General features: G+C 36.7%; 3 protein-coding genes across 5 annotated transcripts; 1 reads left to right on the forward strand and 2 right to left on the reverse strand.

The window, feature by feature from the left end:
* Positions 1 to 89: 89 nt before the first annotated feature.
* LOC127252672 (uncharacterized) lies at positions 90 to 5,052 on the reverse strand. Of its 2 annotated transcripts, none has more exons than XM_051276952.1 (8): positions 4,474 to 5,052; positions 4,254 to 4,369; positions 3,993 to 4,173; positions 2,682 to 2,755; positions 1,489 to 1,638; positions 1,025 to 1,310; positions 716 to 949; positions 90 to 619 (listed from the first exon to the last, which is right to left on the reverse strand). In XM_051276952.1, exons 3-8 carry the CDS (start codon positions 4,137 to 4,139, stop codon positions 218 to 220), a joined length of 1,293 nt encoding a protein of 430 aa, XP_051132909.1. In that variant the 5' UTR covers positions 4,140 to 4,173; positions 4,254 to 4,369; positions 4,474 to 5,052; the 3' UTR covers positions 90 to 217. The 2 variants fall into 2 exon arrangements, with proteins under 2 accessions (XP_051132909.1, XP_051132908.1); XM_051276951.1 differs by having other exon boundaries at positions 91 to 619; positions 4,288 to 4,369; positions 4,474 to 5,050.
* Positions 5,053 to 6,154: 1,102 nt separating this feature from the next.
* LOC127252448 (pentatricopeptide repeat-containing protein At4g38150-like) lies at positions 6,155 to 7,386 on the reverse strand. The gene has a single exon (XM_051276623.1). The coding sequence runs from the start codon at positions 7,274 to 7,276 to the stop codon at positions 6,395 to 6,397; it is 882 nt and encodes a 293-aa protein (XP_051132580.1). The 5' UTR covers positions 7,277 to 7,386; the 3' UTR covers positions 6,155 to 6,394.
* Positions 7,387 to 11,130: 3,744 nt separating this feature from the next.
* On the forward strand, positions 11,131 to 21,041 carry LOC127252447 (uncharacterized). Of its 2 annotated transcripts, none has more exons than XM_051276622.1 (14): positions 11,131 to 11,339; positions 12,156 to 12,393; positions 13,435 to 13,564; positions 13,640 to 13,742; positions 14,506 to 14,629; positions 16,639 to 16,704; positions 17,566 to 17,604; positions 18,157 to 18,237; positions 18,355 to 18,402; positions 18,946 to 18,996; positions 19,107 to 19,175; positions 19,940 to 20,185; positions 20,383 to 20,640; positions 20,719 to 21,041. In XM_051276622.1, the coding sequence occupies exons 2-13, from the start codon at positions 12,244 to 12,246 to the stop codon at positions 20,632 to 20,634; spliced, it is 1,359 nt and encodes a 452-aa protein (XP_051132579.1). In that variant the 5' UTR covers positions 11,131 to 11,339; positions 12,156 to 12,243; the 3' UTR covers positions 20,635 to 20,640; positions 20,719 to 21,041. The 2 variants fall into 2 exon arrangements, with proteins under 2 accessions (XP_051132579.1, XP_051132578.1); XM_051276621.1 differs by having other exon boundaries at positions 11,132 to 11,339; positions 20,715 to 21,041.
* The last annotated feature ends 484 nt before the right edge of the window (positions 21,042 to 21,525 follow it).

Below are 21,525 nucleotides of genomic sequence, written 5' to 3' on the forward strand. Positions count from 1 at the left end.
CATTTATATAAATACATAAGAAAATAATGAGTATAAATTTAAAAAATATATATAGATCAAAACTCAAATTAAAAACCAAACAAACCCAACTTGAATTAAATTAAATTGAATTGCAGTGAGTTCTCTCCAATTTTATGTACAGCGCCAAAAAAAAAATCGAACGTCCAGAAAGGGAAGAAACTTACATACAGACATGGATGGATATGCTGTGCTATTATTACCTTATCCCAGTTTCATTACCATCTACTTCTGCTGCAGGCACTTCTTCTGGATAATTAGCCATGTTGATGTCTATCAGAGAGCCGTCTAAAGGAGGAGACACCGCCGCCGTTTCTGGCGCCACGTCGATCAGCGGCGACGGGCTCGAAGCCTTGGATCGAATTAAATCGTCGTCAATTGCACCACCGCCGCCTCCGCATGGAGGGCTGCTGCCGCCGGAAGATGACGACATGCTAGACAACTCTATATCTTCCAGCTTGTCGCCGAACATGCTGTTGCTCCGTCTCGCCGAGTCCATTTCTGCACCCGTCGGAACAAATGTGCGGGACCGGTACTTTCTTGCTCCGTCGTCGCCCTCGCTGGGATTGTACAGCACGTAGTCGTGGTAGGTTGGAGCAAACTGTTTGATTCGATAATATGAGGACAGTGAGTTGGAAAAAAAATTGGAATTTAGGTAGAGAAGGCAATGACGAATGATTTACAATTGAGCGTTTACCTGGTGTACGGTGTCGTGGTAAAGGTCGTTTAATTTTAGCGCGTGCGCGAGGCTTGAGATAAAGGAAATCTTGGCGCCTATATTCGCCCCGGCGTATTCTCCGTACGGAAAAGCATAGAGATGTCCGACGGCTGCGGCGAGCATCTCGACACAGATGATGAAGTTTTGAAATTCCGCAGCTTCGCGCGTGTCTTTTATGAATCCCGACTTTGCTGCGAGGAAAACTAGAACTCCCTGCAAAACGAGTTTTTGAAGCATTAAGTAATCGTTTATGATAACGAGAAAATAGGTGATCGACCGGGGTGTTACCTGCCAGTATGTAAGAAATACTACGGATTTTATGATGATGAACTTCGGAACAGGATTATACGGATGGAGCAAATCTCTGCAAGCCATGTAAAACAAGACGAGCGCATAAAGTGCGACGGAATATGAGATTGTGTAGATAATGGTCAGGTAGAGATATGACTGCATCGGGTTGAAATTCCCATCTTCGTATTTCCCTTTTTCGTAGAGAATGAGAGTGATTATCACTAGGGCGGGCTTCAAGAACACGAATTGCAAACAACCTTGTTTGCACCTTCGAATAAACCGTCTGCATAAAATCAAGAACACTGAATCAACTTTTAGCCGAAACCAAATTTGGAAGTGCAGCAAACAGAAAGAGAAGACTCAACGGGCAATCCAAAACAGTAATGGAGAAAAACATATGGATCCATAAGCCGTGGAATTTACGTTCAAGAGGATGGTAATTGCTCGTAAAAATGATTTACCCGTCCAATGGAAGTGGAGGGAAGCAACAAGTCATTAAGCACCAATTTGGCTTCAGAACCTTGCCAGACAGGCTTACAACAACAGCTCCCGGACCACCCACCCATGCCAAGCACAACGACAAGAAATTATAGATTACCCAAGCTTCATAACTGCAAAGACCATTAAACAGCAATCTTCATATTCATGAAGAAAAATAAGTGCACAATGAGAGGCACAGCATCATAGTTAAGCAAATTAATTCAACACTGCCGTGTAAGAACAGAACAGCACGCTTATCTGACATGTTAATTCAAAAGCTAGTTCGACAAAAGGCAGATACTTAACTATACGGTAATTCAGGTACCGATGGTAACTTTCATTGAAGGTGCAGAAATGAGCAGACAAACTAAAAGATGACGTTGTATTACGGTGAAACTCACATTCACTACAACTGTCATGCGAACACAATCAACCGAATTAAACATTAGTAGATAGAATAAGACTTCAACTAAGTCACATATATGAAAAACCGAGGGTGATTAATACTGATTTAGAAATGACGGGAGCTTTTTCTCCCTCAACTAACTAAGCAGTTCCCAAAAAAAAAAAGATTGCAAAACTATTCTACACAAATATCAGTAGAACAGTTAGAAATAACATGCAACTTGTACTCAGTGGCCCATCCCAGTGCCACTCTCTAAGTAGAATATATATATATATATATATATAGCGTCTACCAAATTCTACCAACAAATCAAAAATTATCTGCACACTGCTCTCTCACATTTATTAAGGAGAACATCGATCCAAGCAGATAACATTGGACTTTGTTCGCCAGACTAACTGTGCCTGTAACTCGAATCTTGAATGCCTCATGACATTTAACTTCCAAATCAATAGAAAAAGATGGAACTCAATTCTAATCCTAACCAAAGGATGTAATGTACTAATGCTATAAATTGACTTTAATAAAAGTAATAAACAGCATTCGGGATTGAAACTTTTCCAGTCCCCTTTATCATTAAGAAACACAAAAGTTGATAGCATGAATGAATCTCCCCCCTTCAAAATGATGCAAAGAAGAAGTGGGTAAGATGACAGCGATTATATATCCATCAAATTAAATAATATAAAGAAAAACGAGGAGCACAGACAACAACTTGGATTGTTCCAAAAAAAAAAAATGATAATTTCTTGAAAAACAAAAACTTACATTTCTCTGACTGAATTGAAGTAAATTGTACTTTCATGATGGACCAGGGATAAGAATGACATCAATGCATAAACCTGTTTGATTACCAAGTTCAAATGTTAAGGACAAATTCACATCCAGGCATTCACACATTGGCAATAAACATTTCCCATACTTTTCATTGTCCATTCACATTTGCTGATACAAACAAAAGAGAACTTAATGCAGAATATGTGTCAGAGACTTCCATATGTATATATATACACCCCATAATGTCCACAATGGATTAAATGTGAAATTTAACTGGACACATGTAATCAAGCTGCTGACACTTTACTACTTATGGTCAAGAAATTGAAGCCAGGTCGATTTACATCTGAAGGTTTTCAGAGTAAATAGGAATTACGGTTTTTGGCACAACTCTCTTAAGGCTTAAGAAGATCCCGGTTCAGGTAGCAGTTCGCTCTATTAGTTCTTTAATGTTATGCTTATGTCATCTGTTGTCAATAAGATTAGAGCAGACTCCACGTGTGTGTGTGTGTGTCAATACATAGTATGATCTTACTTGGTGATGTTCTGTGTATCCCTCCATTTTCATTTTCATCGAACATTTCATCTTCTTATTTCAATGTTCTTTCGAGATTTTTAATGACTTTAAACAATTTTCGTTGCAACTAAGAGCAGTCTCGGCATTGTTTATTCTCCACAAACTTCATTCTATATAAGACATGCAATCATTCGTTTTCAGTCACTTCAGACCAGAACTTGTCACTTAATAGCCAATGAAGAGAAAAACCAAGATATGTGTCCTATATAAAGCAAAATATCTTAGAATCATCCAATGATCCATGCAAACATACATGATTAAAAGAGATCACAACGTTCAGGGGAAAGGCCAAAAGAACAGATACATTTTAATAATGCAAAGCATTTCCTACAGTAGCGAAGCACAGGAAACTGAAGAAAATAATCAAAAAATTAAACAATTGTATCACATTATAAGAACACAAAATACAATAAAAGATGGTACCAAATCTTTTCAAGCAACAACTAACACTTTTGCCTAATGTCCCATCCTAAGTTTTAAGTGCTGAATATCCAAGAAGAACCTTTCTTGACTTCAATACAACCGACAACTGAAAGCATTTCTGTCTATTACCACATGAATTATCCTTAAAACGATTAGAGACAATAATTTCAAATCATGATCTAATTATAAGTCTAAGTACCACACAAGAGGCAGCATCAGTGAGCAAAAAGAACATCGCGATAACATATGCATAGAAAGAACAAAATCTAATAAGTTCATAATTGAAACTCTACAATACTCACAGGAACCATAAAGATAATTCGGACAATGTATCTTTGATACGTCGGCTCGGTGTAATTCAGTAGATGCTTGTAAATGTGGAGAATCGCCAACGTTATAGCCGCAATTGTGCAAGGCAATGCTATCAGCGTGTAATAAATAGACCCCATTATCCGCCCAGACTGAAAGCCACTGTTCTGAAACCTAGGATTACAGATTACACCCAAAATCACACATTATCCACTGCCAATTATGACTACTAGTGCATAAAATTAGCACAAAACCTCAAATGCTAAAATAAGGATCTCCGTCAATTACCCCCTGAATTCCTAATCAAAACCCTAACCCCGCAACGAGCAGGGCAAACGTAATTCCACAGCAATCAAAGAAAGCTTCGATCCTGAACGAAACACAAAGAAAATTAATTACGACTTCAAATTGTCTCGACATAATTTCTGATGTTACGGCAGGAATCAATATTACGAAAGAAAAATTAGGGCTCACCTTATTGCGGAGTGTGTCGGGGGCAAAGGCCCGCCCGGCTGTTTCTCGCAACCGGAAAGCAACTTGGAAATGGCAATTCGGACAGATCCGTTAGAGAATTGGAAGAATTACGCGCGTTAGGCGATGGCGCCGCAAAAATGGAGTCGTCGGAATTGTGAGGGAACAACAATGGCGGCTTGTTGCAGTGATAGTTTCCCCCCTTGGCTGTCGTTGATTTATTGACGTTTCTTGGGTCTTACTGCACCATCATCATCATCGTCATCATCCTCAGTCAGTCCCACCGAATCTTGGAAGGGCTTATTTATTTATTTATTTATTTATATTACTCGCTCCATAGTTGTCAGTTGTGTGGTCTGCGTACGTGTGTAATACTCGATCGAAAATTAACTGTAGATTTGGAAAGCCCCTTCTGCCCCTTCTTGCAGTCTTGCAAGAACACAAACAGCATCACATTTTTTCATCAATTTTAAATGTCTTGGTCACTCTGCTCCTAATTTCGCTGCCACGGGTTTCCTGGGGATTGATTCTCCACCTATATCTATAAATTTCTATTCATTTGCACACAAACTCGACTCACAAGAGTGCCTTTCTTTGTGGTTTAAAGAGTTTAGTTTGAAGTGATAGAGAGTAAAAAACACAATTGAAATGTAACAATTGTTTATTTTATGTAATTTTTTAACAATTGATTTGGATTTTATATTAAAAAATATTTTGTAAGAATAAAAAAATACATAATTTAAATAATAAAAATTAAAAATTTAGCAAAATAAACACATTCAGGATAGCCTCTCTTTAGAGCTAAGATGGAAAACATAACAAAGATCACCTCAACAACTTTCATGTTCATGTTGAAGTTAAAAGCAAGTAATTGGCATCCTTTTATAAGTGTTATTTCACGTTGAAGCTATCAAATTTATTCCCTTTATTTAGAATGAGACACTACTAAAAATTTTAAGTAAAACTATTTCCTACAAATATTATTAAAAGAATATACAATATACAATCGACACAATATATTTTGTCAATTTATAAAACAACAATTCAACATAAAATATTAATAATTTTTATAGTACCAAAAAAACAACCCCAATTAATATATATTTAGATTATATTTATCCAAAATCAATAAATTCTCAAGAAAATATAGTTAAAAACAACCGGTATACACCCAAATAATTAATTGGAACCAGCTCAACATTGGTGCAGTCCAAGAACATTTGCGTACATTCTGACCCGTCTAGCACATCAAGGAAGTTCGGTTCGACTTGGAAGCAGTCAAACGAAGGTAAGAAAGTCAAAGAAATTGTTAGAAAATTGTCAGAGCTGTTCGGAAAAAAAATGGATAAGATTTTATTCAAACAATTTTAAAAAATTAACTATTTAAAAAAGATCCAAATAGTGGGACGCCATTCAATGGTGATCTTCATCTTCTCTACCATTTTCCATTGATGTAATTTTTTTCGAATTTTTACAGTTTTCTTCAATTAATTCGAATTTAATTTTCAGTTTCGCCATTGTTTATTTTACTTTTTTGAGGTAGCCAGAGAATCCTAAGAACAAATCAATTTCGACGTACTTCCTTTAACAACAACAGTTACTAAACAGTATCTGCTGCACTGTTCTATTCGATTAAATTATCAAACTGCACAACGCTGTTTTTCCATCTCAATTTCATGCTAACTAAAGAGACCAAATAACATAAAATCACCAACAACGCAGAGCTAAAGAACTGTATTGATGATTCTTCAACAATTAATTTATTTCAAACTATCGATCTATTCACTCTTTCTTTCTCTTGATTGATTCATTGCCTAGGCAATAGCCATTTCTATCCAATTTCTCAAGATGAAGAAGAAAGCAAACCTGAAAGAAAGAAAGCAAGAAACAGCAAAGCCATGGAGATCCATAATTCGAATCGAATCTACTTCCCATACAAAACAGCCATCACTGTCCTGTACACAGCCCCTCTCTTCCCCTTCAACGCCTCCTTCGCCTTACTCTCCTCCGGCGCCGCTCCCTTCTCCCTCACCATCTTCACCATTCCCCTCCCCTCTTCCTCCATGCCCGCCTCCACCAGCCCCTCCAACGCCGCCACCAGCGCCGCCGCATTCGGCCGGATTCCCCGCCCCACCATCTCTCCGACGTACTTCGCCGCCTGATTAGCCATTCCGGCGTCGCCGCTCTCCGCCAGACACCTTATGATCACCCTGTAAGTGTAGGCGTTGGGGAGCACCCCGCTGGCCAGCATCCGCAGGTGCACCTTGTGGGCCTCCTTCGCCTGCCCGGCGTTCGCGTACGCCTCCATCACCGCCGTGTGCGCCACCACGTCCGGCATCTGACCTCGGTCCTTGATCTGGGAGAAGAGCTCCAGGGCCTCGTGGGTCAGACCGTCCTGAGACAATCCGTCGAACATCTTGGCTGCGCTGCTCATCAGCCCGTCCTCGCGGATCTTCGCGAACACCTCCTGCAGATTCTTCGGGTCCTCCGGCGAGTCCTCCGCCGCCGCCGGCCGCTTGTCGAACGGATTGTACGGCGGGGGGAGCTTCGATTTGTCGACTTCCTTCGCGGTTTGAGGCTGGGACTCGGAATCGGAATCAGAGTCTGAGGGGAGGGAGAAATTCACTAATTTAGGGTTACGCTGCTTTGGCGGCGGCGGCGGCGGGTCTGAGGGGTCGCAGAATGTTCTGAGCAGGGAGGGTTTCGCGGCGGAGAAGGGAATGCGGAGGCAAGGGAGAGGAGGAATAGAAGAAGCATTGCATTTAGGGAGGGATAAGAATCGAGAAATTGTAGCTTTAAGAGCCATCGGCAGCAACTGAAGAATGAGTTGCAGAGAGAGTTGCAGGAGTGAAATGAAGAAGAAGAAGAAAGACTCCCGGTGGAGGGGAAACTTCTGGAGGGTGTGGAAATACGCCACTTTTGGGCAAAATATTTTGTAAAATTACGCTCTCTCAGTCCCATTCTAAAAAACGGATTTTTTCAGATTTTACGTTAATATTAAAAATATTTTTATATTTATAATTTTATTTTATAAATATTATTATAATAATATTTTTGTCATTTTTTATTTTTATATAATTAAGACGCAAAAAATAAATAATACAGGCGAATGTAGTATTTTATTAATTACTGAGAGAGTATAAAATTTTTACAATTTTACTAATTTTATTAATTTTATATAATTAATTTTATTAAAATAATAAAAAAAAAATTGAATGAAACAGATAAAAATATTTAAAAATTTATATGAGTTATACGATTGGATAAATATTCAAAATATTTTTTTATATTATAATACAAATTACAAGTCATAACATTCCGACACATATGGGTACTACGTTGTAAAATGTAAGGCCAAAATAATCCGAAAACGATAGGTCCCGTATTTAATGTGAGATGAGAACGTACAAAGTCAAACATAAGGAACGATACTCGGACGGTCTACGACGAAAATATGCAGGCATGGTGAATCCCGCCACGGGATGGACACGCCACCTCATCCATCAACCATAAGTGTTTGTAGAGCTCCACGTATCGTGACATTAGTCAAAATGGGCAAATGGACGCGTCAAAAGATGCCGGTGTTCGGGGTGTTCGGGGTGTGCCTGTTGAGGACATAGTTTCATGATTGTCATCTCCAATATAGAAGAAAATAATAGATAAATGAAATCAACACTTAATATTAACCATGCATCCTTCTCCGTATCACTTGCATCGATTAGTCTTGTCCCGTCATCCAATCCCAAGCAAACCCTGTCTTTCGAACCACAAGGTCACGTAATAGAATGTATGATAACTTCGTCCATCTGAACTTGTGTTGTAGCCGCTCAAACTCGAATGCACATCCGATTTTTTCATAGAATTGCGTGAGTATCTGATCCCAAATCTCTGGGCCAAAGCTATGTCTTACATAATCCATCTGCTAACCAATGTAACCATATAATGTGTGTGAAGGACTGCTTAGTTTGATAAGTCCAATTCGCGCAAGGTGTCCGCGGAGTTGCTCCTCGTCGAGGCATCTTGTGAAGGTACAACTAGTGGAAATAGATATGTTCGAATGCGGAGAGGTAGGAAGGGTTTATATGAATAAACTTAGAGTGTGTTTGTTTGGGGGATTTTTCCCCAAATTTACTATTCATCAATTTTTTTCTCCTCTCAAATATTAAATGAAACATCTATTTTTTATTTTTTATATTATATTAAAAATCAATTTTACATTCAAAACATCACATTAATACCTATTTATATCACAATCATACAACAATTTCAATACAAAATTTTTACTATTTAAATCTCAACTCACAATTTAAACCCCCAAACTTATACTCACATAAATCAAGTGACATTCTTATTCAATCAACTAAATATATGCTTTTCACTAATTTACTTAATAAAATCTTAGGGTTTCTTTGTCTATACACGTCTTTTCGATACGTTTTTTAATATATATTATATTTTTTTATAAAAATTAACATTCAATATAAATTATTATTTTTTTATATTATCAACATAAATTTATATACATCATATACAAAATTTAAATCAAAACACTAATCAAACAAACCTTTATACTCCCTCTGTCCTGCAAGAAGAACATTGTTTACTTTTTGCACGTAAATTTTTGAATATTAGTATTATATTAATTTGTAGTAAACAAAAATGCCCCTATTAGTATGGTGTGTTATAAAAGTGCTGACATTTGTGTAATATATTGTAAGTTGTAAAAGTATTTATTATATTAGATAGGTAGTACAATTACTAAATTAGAAAATAGTACCATTGTTTTGACACTGACAAAAATAAAAAATTGTATCATTCTTATGTGACGGAGGAAATATATCTTTTAATAATAATGATATACTTTAATTATTTGCAACTGTTGGGAATTTTGGCAGTTCGAAGCCTAGCTCAACGAGTCACTCGATAAATAATTAATTGATTCACTCTTTAGCCTAACCCACCGAATCGGCCAAATCCTCTTTTGCCTAAACTTTTTAACCTAATTACAAGTTCAAGCCAAAACCATTAATCCTTTGCCCTAATCAATTTAGTTAATAAGTTGTGGGTTTGTTATAGAGTTAGTTTTAGGGAAAGTTTCTAGATATATAAATATAGAAATAGGCAGCGGTGTTCAAGGGAGATAATATAAGGTGTGACTCGAGTTGTATGTTAGGCGGAGAACAGTCGAGTGAGATAGACGAAGAGGAAAACCACGAATTCTTGGTGAGTTCCAACGAATATTTTCCGGTAAGATTAGAGCATTTTCAAGTGCCGATTATGGTGGGTATCGAGGTTTAGATTGTACCTCCACCTGGCGGCGTAGTTATCATAGGCCATCGCACACCATGGGGCTGAGTCGAAAACCGTCGTCCCTTCGCCGTTGCGATGATCGGAGGAAAAATTGGGTGAAAGAAGATCGATGTTCGTCAGTTCGATCGGTTCACGGAGCTGTTGTCGGACTCCCGGAGAAGATGGGCGGAGACGCTGGACCGCCAGAGATGAAGGCCGGAGCGTCACTGCTGCCGGATACGGCTGTTTCAGTGCGGATCGACAGAATCTGAAGCTGTTCGTTGTGAGGAGCCGCCGCTGGTCGCGCGCTTCCAAGAAGATGATCGCAGGGAGCTGGTCGCAGGAGTTGCTGAACGCATCATCGCCGGGCGCTTGAGGAAGATGACCGGAGCTGCCAGCGCCACTGCTACTAGTCGGAGGAGATGACCGAAGCTGCTGGTTGAGGAAGTCCGTCAGAGAAGACGCCGCTGTCCCGCAGCAACTAGCCGCCGACTGCTGGAGTTGCTGGCCAAAGTTTCAGTCGGGTCGCCCAGTGGCCGGAAGTGAAAGGATTGCCGAAGGTTTCATCGATTGTCGTCGGCGTCGATTTTGGTACCGAGTTTAGCGGCTGGAAGATACGATTCTCCCCAATTTCAGAGAGGACAACGACCAGGGAGTATTGAAATTCAATTCCCAATTTGTTAAGCCTGTTTGTTAGCTTTTCTTGCTTTGATTCCCATAATGTCTTTCCTAGCCTAAATCTGTGTTTGATTAGTTTAATTTTCATTTTGATTCTGTATTGGTTTTATTAGAATTCATTTCCGCTAATTCATCGTAATACATATACGATATTTTATCAATAAATTCCAGAATAAATTCACAATAACAACAATGCCCGCTATCATTTTTAATTTATATTTGCAATATAATTATTTTCAATACAATATTGACAATTATTTTACTTAAAAATAATAAATATGAAAAACTCAAAATAAATAAGAGTTTGTTGTTTGTTATTTTAAATTAAAATTAATACTATTTACGATTTTCAATGCATCTATCTTTTTTTTTATAGATTTCCAATGTATAGCCCAATTCAATTAAGTCAGTATAAAAATATATATTATTTTTTTATAAAATATAATTTTAAAATATAATTTTAATAAAAATTTAAATTAACATTTTATTCCATATTGATTTCATACTATGACTCGACAAACCCGGAATGATCACGCCATCTTATCTTATATTAATAATAATAATAAAACCTTCTACTAGAGTTTGCTGGGCCTATTTGGGCCTCCATGTATTAATACCTATGAATGCACATCAACCAGAATTGACCCAATAACACTTTCTTCTTATTCTTACGTTTGTCTTAACAATTAACCAAAAACTGAGAAAAAAAACTCTGGCGCCCAATTCTTCACGCAGTTGGATTTGGGTCGGGTCGGTTTATTCGGGTCTGCTGCTGCTATCTCTTCCACCATTCGGCCATTCGGGCACAAACGTTGCTCCTTCCTGCGATTGAACAAGCCCTAATTCGCAATTTGCTGTAATTTCGAGGTGTTTCTGTTGACCTGCTGTTCTCCCTCTTGCTGGTATGTGTGTTTCTCTGTTGGTCTCGCCGTACGGGACTTTTTTGTGGTTTGCGGATGCGTGTTAACTTGCTTTTGGACGTATATCGCTGCATAAATATGGGGGTTTTGGTTTGCGTGGTCGGGGGGGTGTTTGTGGGCTCTGGGAAGGCTTCTAGGGCGCGAATGAATTGCAATTTAAATATGTAGCTGGAAAAAAATAGGGTTTCTGACGTAATGCGTTGTTTAGTTCTATGCTTTGTTCAAATTTGAAGAATTTGAAGTGTCCTGCATTTTGTTTGGTGTGTTTTAAAATGAATGGAAGTTGTGAACCCTTAAGTAGGATCAGGATCAAAATAGAAATGATGAATTTTTAGCTGGAGAGTGCTGTGGCAGCATCTAATTGTAAGGGGATTTCTGAAAACTTTTTCATTGTCACTTTGTGCTTAGAAACCATAGCTAAAAGTAGAGTTAAGGAAGGTAAAAACGTGCAGAATTAAGCTTTGAGCATCAGTTTCGAAATCTCTTATTAAACCTGCAGCTTGGCTTTCATTTCTACTTGCGTTCTGCTGTAATTTAATATATTTTTGCTTTTATTCTTTATGTAGTTGTTTATTTTTGTATATTGACACGTAGAGGCGATGGTACCGATGTTGGGCGATAGTATCGGTGTTGTTTATTTATTTACATGGACACGTAGAGGCGATGATACCGATGTTGGGCGGTAGTATTGATGTTATTTATTACTTTACATGGACACGTAGAGGCGATGGTACCGATGTTGGGCGTTAGTATCAATGTTGCACACCAATATTAATGATAGTTCCTTTCGATTTTCAGAATTGTAAATTTGGGTGCGACTGTGGTACTTGGCATGGTAGCAGGCAGAGAAAAGAGAAGTGAGTGAACTAGAAGGTGATTTGATGCTATGAGTAGGCTCTCATTTAGGCCTCGACCCCTTGACATCAACAAGAAACTCCCGATTGTAAAATCTGTTAAGGACTTTGAAGATGATGAGGTCCCAACTTCTACCCGCAATTCCCAGATTCTCCGACTTGCTGCAGAGGCTGATACTGAGGTGGCATATTTTCTTCAATTGCCAAGAAGCTATGTCTATTGTTTTCTTAGGCTATGATTTGGCCATTTTGCTTATGAAATCCACCATATCTTTCTGTCTATTGATATATAGTGGGTTCCTTTGAAAGTTTGGATATAGATCTAGTTAGAGGATTCTATAGTAATGAATTTTGCCTAAATTTTTATGTTAATTGTCATTCATTGCTTTGCTGTGGATTTGAGAATATGAGTTGAAATGGAATGACCGACTACTTAACATTATTGATCTATGGTATTTGGTTCTAATCCTAGATGGAAGAATCAATGAATGTGGATTTTGCATTTGTCATGTTGCCAGTTGTTCTTTTACCGTCTAAGTAATTGTGTTTTGTGTTGAGTTATTTCCACAATTCATTAATTGTTATGGCTTCCTTCATTATTTAGCCATAAGGTTTTTTATTTTTTATTTTTGGCTCTGATTTGTTGAGCAAGGCACTTTTGAATGGTTTAACTTGTACTATTCTAGTGGTCATTTATTTGGTATTTATGTGGCTGTTTTTTCCACTTTTGAGGTGTAGAGCTATTGTTTACGAAAGAGAGGGTGGGTATGGCCACATTCGTTTGAACTTGCAAATAAATGAACTGAAAGGTTTTACAAAACGTTTCTATCCTTCTAGCTGTCTGATGCAGCAGGGAAAATTCGCTGGAAATGTTCTTTTCGGTTTCACTTTGTTCCAAAATAGTAAGTAATGGAAGCAAGAGGAGGTAATAGCATCTACCACACAGACAACAAATCAGACCAGTTTAAATTGTAGTTGTTATTTTCTTATGTAAAAATATATTTTTTATTGTCAGTCTTTACATAGAATTTGGTTGCTATTTAGGTCTGAGTGAGTTTTACACAACTTAGTAGTTTTGCAAAGTGCGGAAATTTGCTTCTTATCTTTTGATTAAAATAATGCATCCAGCTTCAAACATGAGATGCAATGTAATTGGTGAATCTGATGAGCTTGTAAGAATCTATATACATTGCTGAACCAGCACCACACTTGTAAATTTATAGGTACAGCATGTGCCTGGTAGGAAAGTTACATCAGAAATTCCTATTCCTGAGTTTGTGATTGTGGATACATATGAAAGGGATTATTCTCGCACCTTTATCCAAACGACGTCATACCTGCGTGCCAGGGGAGGTAATTCTTTGCACGGACCTCCAATACCTTCATTTCTCAAAGTTATGAATTCAAATTGAATATTTATGTTGACAGCCCGCGCTGAAATTGGAGATTTTGTTGAGTACGATCTTGATAATGAAGATGAAGACTGGCTTCATGACTTCAACAAAGAAAGAAAAACACTAGCTTCAGAAAAGTAATACTCTTTATGATTGTGTTTCATCTTTGTGGATGGTTTACTGATTATCTTGCACGTGTATCCTTCATTTTCTCTTTACTATTTTGTATAATGGTCTTTTTTATCAACCTAACTGTTGGGTAGTGCTCACAGCGTTTTTTATTTTCTCTGTGTTGTTATGTCCTTTGTATTCATTCACCACAAGTTCTGATTGTACTGAAATACTTGATTTGTGTTTAGATGTGGTTTTGGAGTTTTGTATAATTTTGGAAATCGTAATAAGTTGAGTAAAAGATAGGTTTTTGATGTGATGTAAATAGGTGTGGATATGACGTTGTGTATAGAAAATTGGTTTTTGATATATTGTTTTAAATGAAAAAATAGGTAGTGAATGTGAGATATTTAAGAGAGTATTATATATATATATATATATGAATAGTGTCAAAATAAGTTTGAAGCATATGTAAACAGAGTGTTGAATTCTTGGTAGGGGGTATGTAAAAAGATTCCTCATTTTGAATGTGATACATAAAAGCTGATTTGTATTGGAGTGGGAGTTTTAAAGTTTTCTTTTATTATTAGATGGAAAGCAATGTAATGCCCACAATTTCACTTTGAGATGGATGTGGTGCTCGTGATAATTATATTGTTTGAAAATTAGATAATCTAATCTATTCTTCCCATCTTCAACATGGGCGCTTTGTGTTATTTAGACCTTCTACTTTATATGCATTTCCATGTGCACACTGGGTTGTTTGATGCTTTTTACTTTTATTTGCAGATTAGAGGTAATTATTTTCAAGTTGGAGGTTTTAGATCATAAAGCTCGCGAAAGAGCAGGAGTTATTACTCCAACTCTTGGTTCTCCAATTCCTGTGCTACTAACTTTTGATGCTGCTGTTGAGGTGAAAGTTACAATTACAATTTTTTACTGATTATTTCTACTGTATTGCGTATTTTTGTGATTCTTAGTGACACTTCCATATTTCTATGTTTCCTGCTATACTAGTTCATTCTTTACCATCGCATTTCAATTATTCTTATTGTTAAGCTTGCTTTTACATATTCACCTTATGATGTCGATTCTTAAATGTTGGACATTTTATATCTTGTTTGATATCCATGTATGTGTATAATTAGATAGGGATAAACTTCTGTGGCATAACTGATCCTTTTGCTTGTGAGTGTTCAAAGGCTGTTTAATTCTTAACTATCAGGGATTATCATTAAAAGAATATGATAATGAAAAGATCTTTTAGTGGATGCCATACTCATAGAAGATGAAATTAAGTTATAACAACTTGATGGAGTTACTGATTGCTCGAAAAATAGCTGGTCATGTAAGAAGCAACATTACTTACAGAAGATGAAATTAAGTTATAGCAACTTGATGGAGTTACTGATTGCTGGAAAAATAGCTGGTCGTGCAGGAAGCAACATTACCTTTCTCAAGTGTTATTTGAGGTTAATGGGAAGGGAAGTGTTATTAAGTGTACGTGTGGTTGATCTGTGCAAGCACCTTTAGGCATTTTGTTTAATTGTGTTTTGTTTCCATTTTTGCACCGTCACATATCACACTTATCTTCCATACAAAACATCGCATTCAATAACTAATTCCCCTTAAAAACAACCTATTAAAAGAACACTAGTAAACAAACCCGTAGTTTTGGAAAGGACATGAATTGCACTCTTCTTCAACTTCAAGCATTAATGATAGTTATGCTTAACTCGCATATTATAATGAGTGCAGGCCCCAATGAGAGCTTTTGTGAAGACATTTACTTGTGGGGTCTGTTTGTCTGGGGGTTTGGATTTTGAGTTGGGATTTGAATAGTAAAAATTTTGAATTTGAATAGTTGTATGATGTGATATAAATAGGTGTTGATGTGATATAAATAGGCGTTGATGTGATGTTTTGAATGTAAAATTGATTTTTAGTATAATATAAAAAATGAAAAATAGGTGTTTGATTTGATATTTTTGGGGGGTAAAAATGGGATGAATAGTGTACTTAAAATCCAATCCCCCAAACAAACACACCCGTGATCTAGTTTTACATTCCAAGACTATACTCTTCTATTGTCTTTCTCAAAATAATCATAATGTTGGATTTAGTAATCGAACATTGTGTTAGATGCAACATGGAGGGAAGTTTCATATCACTTTACAAAGTAATAGGTATAGACTGTGTACAACCAACTTTATGTAATTGATATTTTGCTCTTTGCAAGGTGATATGAGGTAAGCCAATATTAAGGATTATGTTACAGGAAGAAAGAAAGACTGAGTTCATTTAGGGTCAACGATGATGACTTTAGATTGGGTTTTTGTTTTAGTTTAGTTTAATTTATTTTTTAGTCCTTTATTTATTTAATGTGCCTTGAGTCAATAATGTAAATACGCCCATATATATACAAGGGTCCATCTATATATATGGGTTTATCTCGGTCATAGGGGATCATTAGTTTTTTTTTTTTTTTTTTTTTTTATGTTGACTTCAGCTTGGTAGTAGTGAGAATTTGTTTTCCTCTGTAGAATTATTTCACAGTCCCTGCTTGGTAGCGGAGAGAATTGGTTCTTCTCTGCATGATTAATCCATCTAATTCTCAATAAAGTTTATTGTTATTGTTTTTCCCTACGTCCTGTCAATTGGTCCGACTTTTTGGATGACATTTTTATGGAATTATGCATACCACTACATAAGCAGAGCAACATCTAGGAGTGTGTTTTTTGTGGATTTGATTTTTTGGTTTGGGTTTTTGAATAATAAAAATTTGAATTTGAATAGTTGTTTGATGTGATATAAATAGATGTTGATGTGATGTTTTGAATGTAAAATTGATTTTCTTCTTGGTTTATGTTCATTTGGTCTACTATATTTACAACTGCACTTTTTTCCTCGTTTATGTGACAGGCATTACAAGATCTTTCAATCAAATATGGAGTTTTCCAGTCCATTTATAATTATTGGAAAGAAAAGGTATGCAGCGGCCTTATATTATGTTTCCCACAACCATATGGTAACATTGCTCTTCTGGGGTGATGAAATGATCTTATACCATTTTCTTTTCTCATAAGCTTCTTTGCAAATTTGTGTGCTGACACCTTTTAAGTGAGATCGACTTTCTAAAAGATGGTGTAGAGGGTTCTGATGTGCTCAAGATCTCTAACTTCTAATGGCTAGATAAAAATTACTGGATCAGTACTGGCAATTTGCAGAATGTCACCTTAACCATAGGAAAAACAGGAAACTAAACTCTCACCTTCATTGCATTTGCTTCAGAAACGAGCATGCATGGATTATATACTATTTTAGTAAAGTACATTTTAAAGGATTGCTTGACATGGTAAATAAAAGACTGGTAGCTGATGCAAATTTAAATTACAGGTATAATTTGATGTTATTTTGTAACCTCAAAATATATAATTTTTAATTAGACCTGCAACCTGTTATGCATGAAGTGTTTTCTGTATCTAAATACACAAGTTGCTATGTATATTCATTGCGAAGCAAAACTGATAACATAACTAGACCAACTTGTCCAAGAAATTTTATTGCAGCAGAGTTTGTATCCTGTCACCACACAGACATTTAAGTGTGCACTTTTGTGCTCTTAATTTAGAAAAATATAAACAAAACCTTTTGCTTGATCCACTGAGTTTGTTAGAATCAATGTGGAACCAAACTTTGCATTCAGTTGGAATTATGGAGTGAGATAAATGTTCAGGTATCTTTATGATTTATAGCTAACTTTTCTTTCATTAAGTAGAGAATGCTTTAAATTATGCTCTCATAAGTAAATTATGCCATTCTAGCTTTCTCATGTTCATTTCTTGACAGCGTATACGTTGGCAGAAGCCGGTCCTTCGACGGTTACAGGTGAGTTTTGGGTATTTCTTTGATTGGATTCGTATGTAGAGTTCTGATTAGTTTGAAGTTTTCTGTAGTACAAGGATCTTGGTTTTCTGATAGTCACTGTTTTTTCCTGCTGCTTCCAAATTATAAATTGATGTTTCTCCGCATCATGGTGAAAAATCTTGTTCACCATTCCCTATTTCTTAATTTAATTGCTCAAAAATTGAAACAAGCTTGAAAGACCTCTGTTTATTGACTCATCTTGTCTCACTGTTTTACCATTTTCATTTGTTGTCTAGAGTTGTTGTGAACTTGAAAGATGAGTTACTTCTTTCTCATCTTGTCTCACCATCTTAGTCTCTTTAGATGTGTTTGACAACAATTTTACTGCCAATGCTAAAAATGTTGTTGCAAGCTTGAAAGGATCAGGGCCTCTTGCTTGTTATTTTTAAACTATTTTAGCCTTACCATCGTTGTCCAAGCATTATCTCCAGTGGTCATATTGGTTAAATGATTTCGTTCTTAGAACAGGTACTATTTACCTGCTATTGACGGTTCATTACAATGCTTTTACAGCCACCTCCACCAGTTAACGATACCAATCCATACAATGTATTCCGTCCAAGGGAGAAAGCTCACAGACTTCACACAAGAAGGGTATGAGATGGTTTATCTAACAGCTATATTGTACTTTTTTTAGTGGTATTGTGTACTAGACTGATCATGGAAATTGCCTACTTATTTTCTTCTATATGATCACTTCCTTCCAAACAGATGCAACGGAGGGAAAATAACGTCCAGTCATTTGAAAAGCTTCGTCAGGTGAGTTTGTACCTTCAAAACCACAATTGAAAATCAGGTTTTGGTATTTGATTTTCCATGTAATTTCACCAGATTTTTTTTTTTTTTTTTCAACATGCTTAGTATTCTGTGGAATAAACTCTGGTGATCAATGCCATCTCCTAGGGATTGCCATTCTTGCACTTGGGTTCTGTTTTCTGGACTTGGTTTCAGTTTTTTATCCATGTAACCATAGCGATGACCAATAAAAACACACTATTTTTCTCTCACAAAACATCACATTCAAGCTTCTATTCAACCCAAAAGCCAAAACAGAAAAACAAAACCGAACTCCAAAAGAATACACCCTTAGTTTTCTGATTCATCGTCATTTCTTTGGTTGAAATGTTACTCATCACAAGTTATTTAATCTTTATTGTGAACTGATAGCGCGAGCATTAGCTGGACCTCAACCTGTTTGACAGCTAAGAGTTGTCTTACTGAAATGATGAGTTTATATATATAGATTTATACTTCTCAGGAGTATTTTATCACTTCGTTGGGTTTTCTTATTTCTATCCTCAGGTTAGGCGCAACCTTGACCAGGCAAAGACCATTTTAGAGGCTCTGATCAAGGTATTGCCACATCCTGTCATCTCAATACAGTAGATTAGCTTTCCATCTTATATAGTGGAATTTTGCAATGGTAATTTTAATGCTCATTCCTTCATTGTGTTTTTGTGTAGAGAGAAGAGAAAAAGCGAGAACTTGTAGAGAGTGAGGTCACTCTCCAAAGAATTCAATTGAAATATAAGGTTTGCTTCTTTGTCATGTGCTGCTATGGATGATTTGTTACTGCCTTCAGTTTTAATTTTTGAGAAACTAGTAGATAGGTCTTGCACATTGCTACAAAAGAGTTGTTTGTTTAAGTAAATTAAAGCAAAATGTCCTATCAGTGCAAGCCATGTTTTCTTTTAGTTGATGGAATTTGTTCGAAATGATTATTTAATCCCAAATATAGAATTAGATTGTTATTCAGCTTTTATGTTTAGTTATACCATTCTTGTGCTTAATATTTGATTCATATCTATTCAGCTAACATATCAGTAGACTTGATAATATCATTTAGTGATCCTTCATTTACATGGTCTCATATTTTAAGTTTGCATCATGAAGAATACTTGGCAAGATAACATGTTTGCAATATATTGCTCAGATCACTATTTCATTTCAATGACCCCCTATAACGATACCTCTCTGATAGTTTGTTAGGGATTTTGTTTTTCAGAAAATGATTCTCAGAATAATTATTTGTGTTTGTGAGTCGAATACAGTGTGTTTTTATTTTCTTTTTATGTTTTTACTATTATTAATAAGGTTTTCGGTGGTAACTAGAATGGAAAATCATATCATGTTGTTGATATTCATGATCTGAGTTTGTCCCGAGATATGTATAGTTTGCGTTAATATTGCCCATTGCTTCAATGGGTTAATGATGCATCTTCACTTCAAAGTTCAATCAGACCTTTCAGTCTATTATGATATATGACCAATGCTCATTTATGCTGTGGACATATAGCATGAAACAGAGCTCCTTGAAGATTCCATGGCCTTCCATGGGTTGCCATCATTTCCAAGCAAGGTTCAGTCAAGTGAAGAAGAGTTTTTTGATTCTGACGATGTGGCAAACAGTCGTCCACGCGGTCGACCTATAATGGTGCAAAATCCACCCTTCACTGAATCAAAGCTGGTTACAGTACCTGTAGGAACTGCAAGGCCGGAAGCTAGGAGGCGTTTCATGCCTCACAGTTGGTTGAATAAACTGGTACCTATCTGTCACCTTTCTTTTTGATAGAGCAATTTCTTTCCCTTTTAACTTGATTTACAAAGGTTGAGTGAATAGTGCCTTAGTTAAATACTTGTATGAAAACATAATTGCCATGAAGAATGTTGCCATGGATTTGAATCTTGATACTGTTTGTCACATGTGCTTATGCCGGATGTAATTTTAATTGTTTGCAGGATCCGAATGAGCCGGTAATGCTGTTCACAAAGCCAGTGCTTCCAGATAAATTAGCTGCTGCAGGAATTTTACCTCCATCAGATTCTTCAATTCCCAAAGAAGCATTTGCTGGCCAGTTGAACTTTCGTGGACGAATCGGTAGAGGTGGTAGGATAATTTTCGACAGGTGGAATCCCCTAATGCATACTCCAAATGGCTGTGGGAACAACTTATATGCTCCACCTAAACCTCGACATTCGTCACATCAATGATCCAAGGTGATTAGTATTTATAGCATGTTGGGATTTATATTCATCAAAATTTAACAAATGCAGTCTCTTTTTGGCTGTAGGTAGGCTGAAAATTTAGGAATGGCGACAGCAGAACATGAAAGATAGTCAGACGAGCCTGGTTCTGGTGCTGGTAATGCTTCTTAACCTTTTGATGCCGATAGGAGTCTGTACTAATGCTTTTTCGCCAGTCCTTGTATTACTGTAATTTTATGTCGTTAGAGAAACCTCTCTCTGTCTTAGGTTGAGGATATGAACTGCAGTAATGCAGCATGTTTGTTTGATAAGGGCAAAATTAGTGGCTTTTTTTTCTGTCATCATCATACTTCAATCTGTAAATGGAAAATTATGAAATCTTAGAATTTTCGCGAAAACAGCCGTCGTCTGTCTGTCGTGTGTGGCGCATTGTTTCAAATTGATTTGTAATTCTGTTTTTAGCTTTTTAGCTATAAGACCCCTTTGAACATGGAGCCATTTTTTTCACTTGATTTGATGCCTCTTGTTCAAACCTCTGGAGATTGGGGTTGGAGAAGTCATAGTTTTGATCTACCTTAGTTGTGGTTACATAAGACATCTGATGTGTGTTTCGATTATACGATGTAGAAGGTTGAGGATTGTGGTGTTATCAGCTCTTATTGAGGCATATTTTGTATGTATAGTTGTGATAATTGTTAGGGCATATTCTATAGAATATCCAACCTTAAACTTGTACTTGGATGCACACACAGCAAACTAAGGACCATTGTTGTGTTGTGTAGGAGATTGGATATTGATTGCTAACTTGATACAAAAATGATTAGGTAATATTCACAATCCCTCCGTCCGGAGGAAGAGTAATGTTTACCGACGCAAGAAAGGTAACATTTACTTTTT

This window comes from Andrographis paniculata, unplaced genomic scaffold (assembly GCF_009805555.1).
Source record: "Andrographis paniculata isolate CXL003 unplaced genomic scaffold, ASM980555v1 Contig46END, whole genome shotgun sequence".
NCBI lineage: Eukaryota > Viridiplantae > Streptophyta > Magnoliopsida > Lamiales > Acanthaceae > Andrographis > Andrographis paniculata.

What these genes read in the sequence shown, in the direction of transcription:
- LOC127252672 (XM_051276952.1), bottom strand. Translation starts at nt 4,139, where the DNA reads ATGGGGTCTATTTATTACACGCTGATAGCATTGCCTTGCACAATTGCG. An exon ending in TTCAATTCAGTCAGAGAAAT is followed by an intron (nt 1,639 to 2,681) that starts GTAAGTTTTTGT and finishes TGGTCTTTGCAG; the next exon opens with TTATGAAGCTTGGGTAATCT. An exon ending in CCTCCACTTCCATTGGACGG is followed by an intron (nt 1,311 to 1,488) that starts GTAAATCATTTT and finishes GATTTTATGCAG; the next exon opens with ACGGTTTATTCGAAGGTGCA.
- LOC127252448 (XM_051276623.1), bottom strand. Translation starts at nt 7,276, where the DNA reads ATGGCTCTTAAAGCTACAATTTCTCGATTCTTATCCCTCCCTAAATGC.
- LOC127252447 (XM_051276622.1), top strand. Translation starts at nt 12,244, where the DNA reads ATGAGTAGGCTCTCATTTAGGCCTCGACCCCTTGACATCAACAAGAAA. An exon ending in ATAATTATTGGAAAGAAAAG is followed by an intron (nt 16,705 to 17,565) that starts GTATGCAGCGGC and finishes ATTTCTTGACAG; the next exon opens with CGTATACGTTGGCAGAAGCC. An exon ending in TTTTAGAGGCTCTGATCAAG is followed by an intron (nt 18,997 to 19,106) that starts GTATTGCCACAT and finishes GTTTTTGTGTAG; the next exon opens with AGAGAAGAGAAAAAGCGAGA.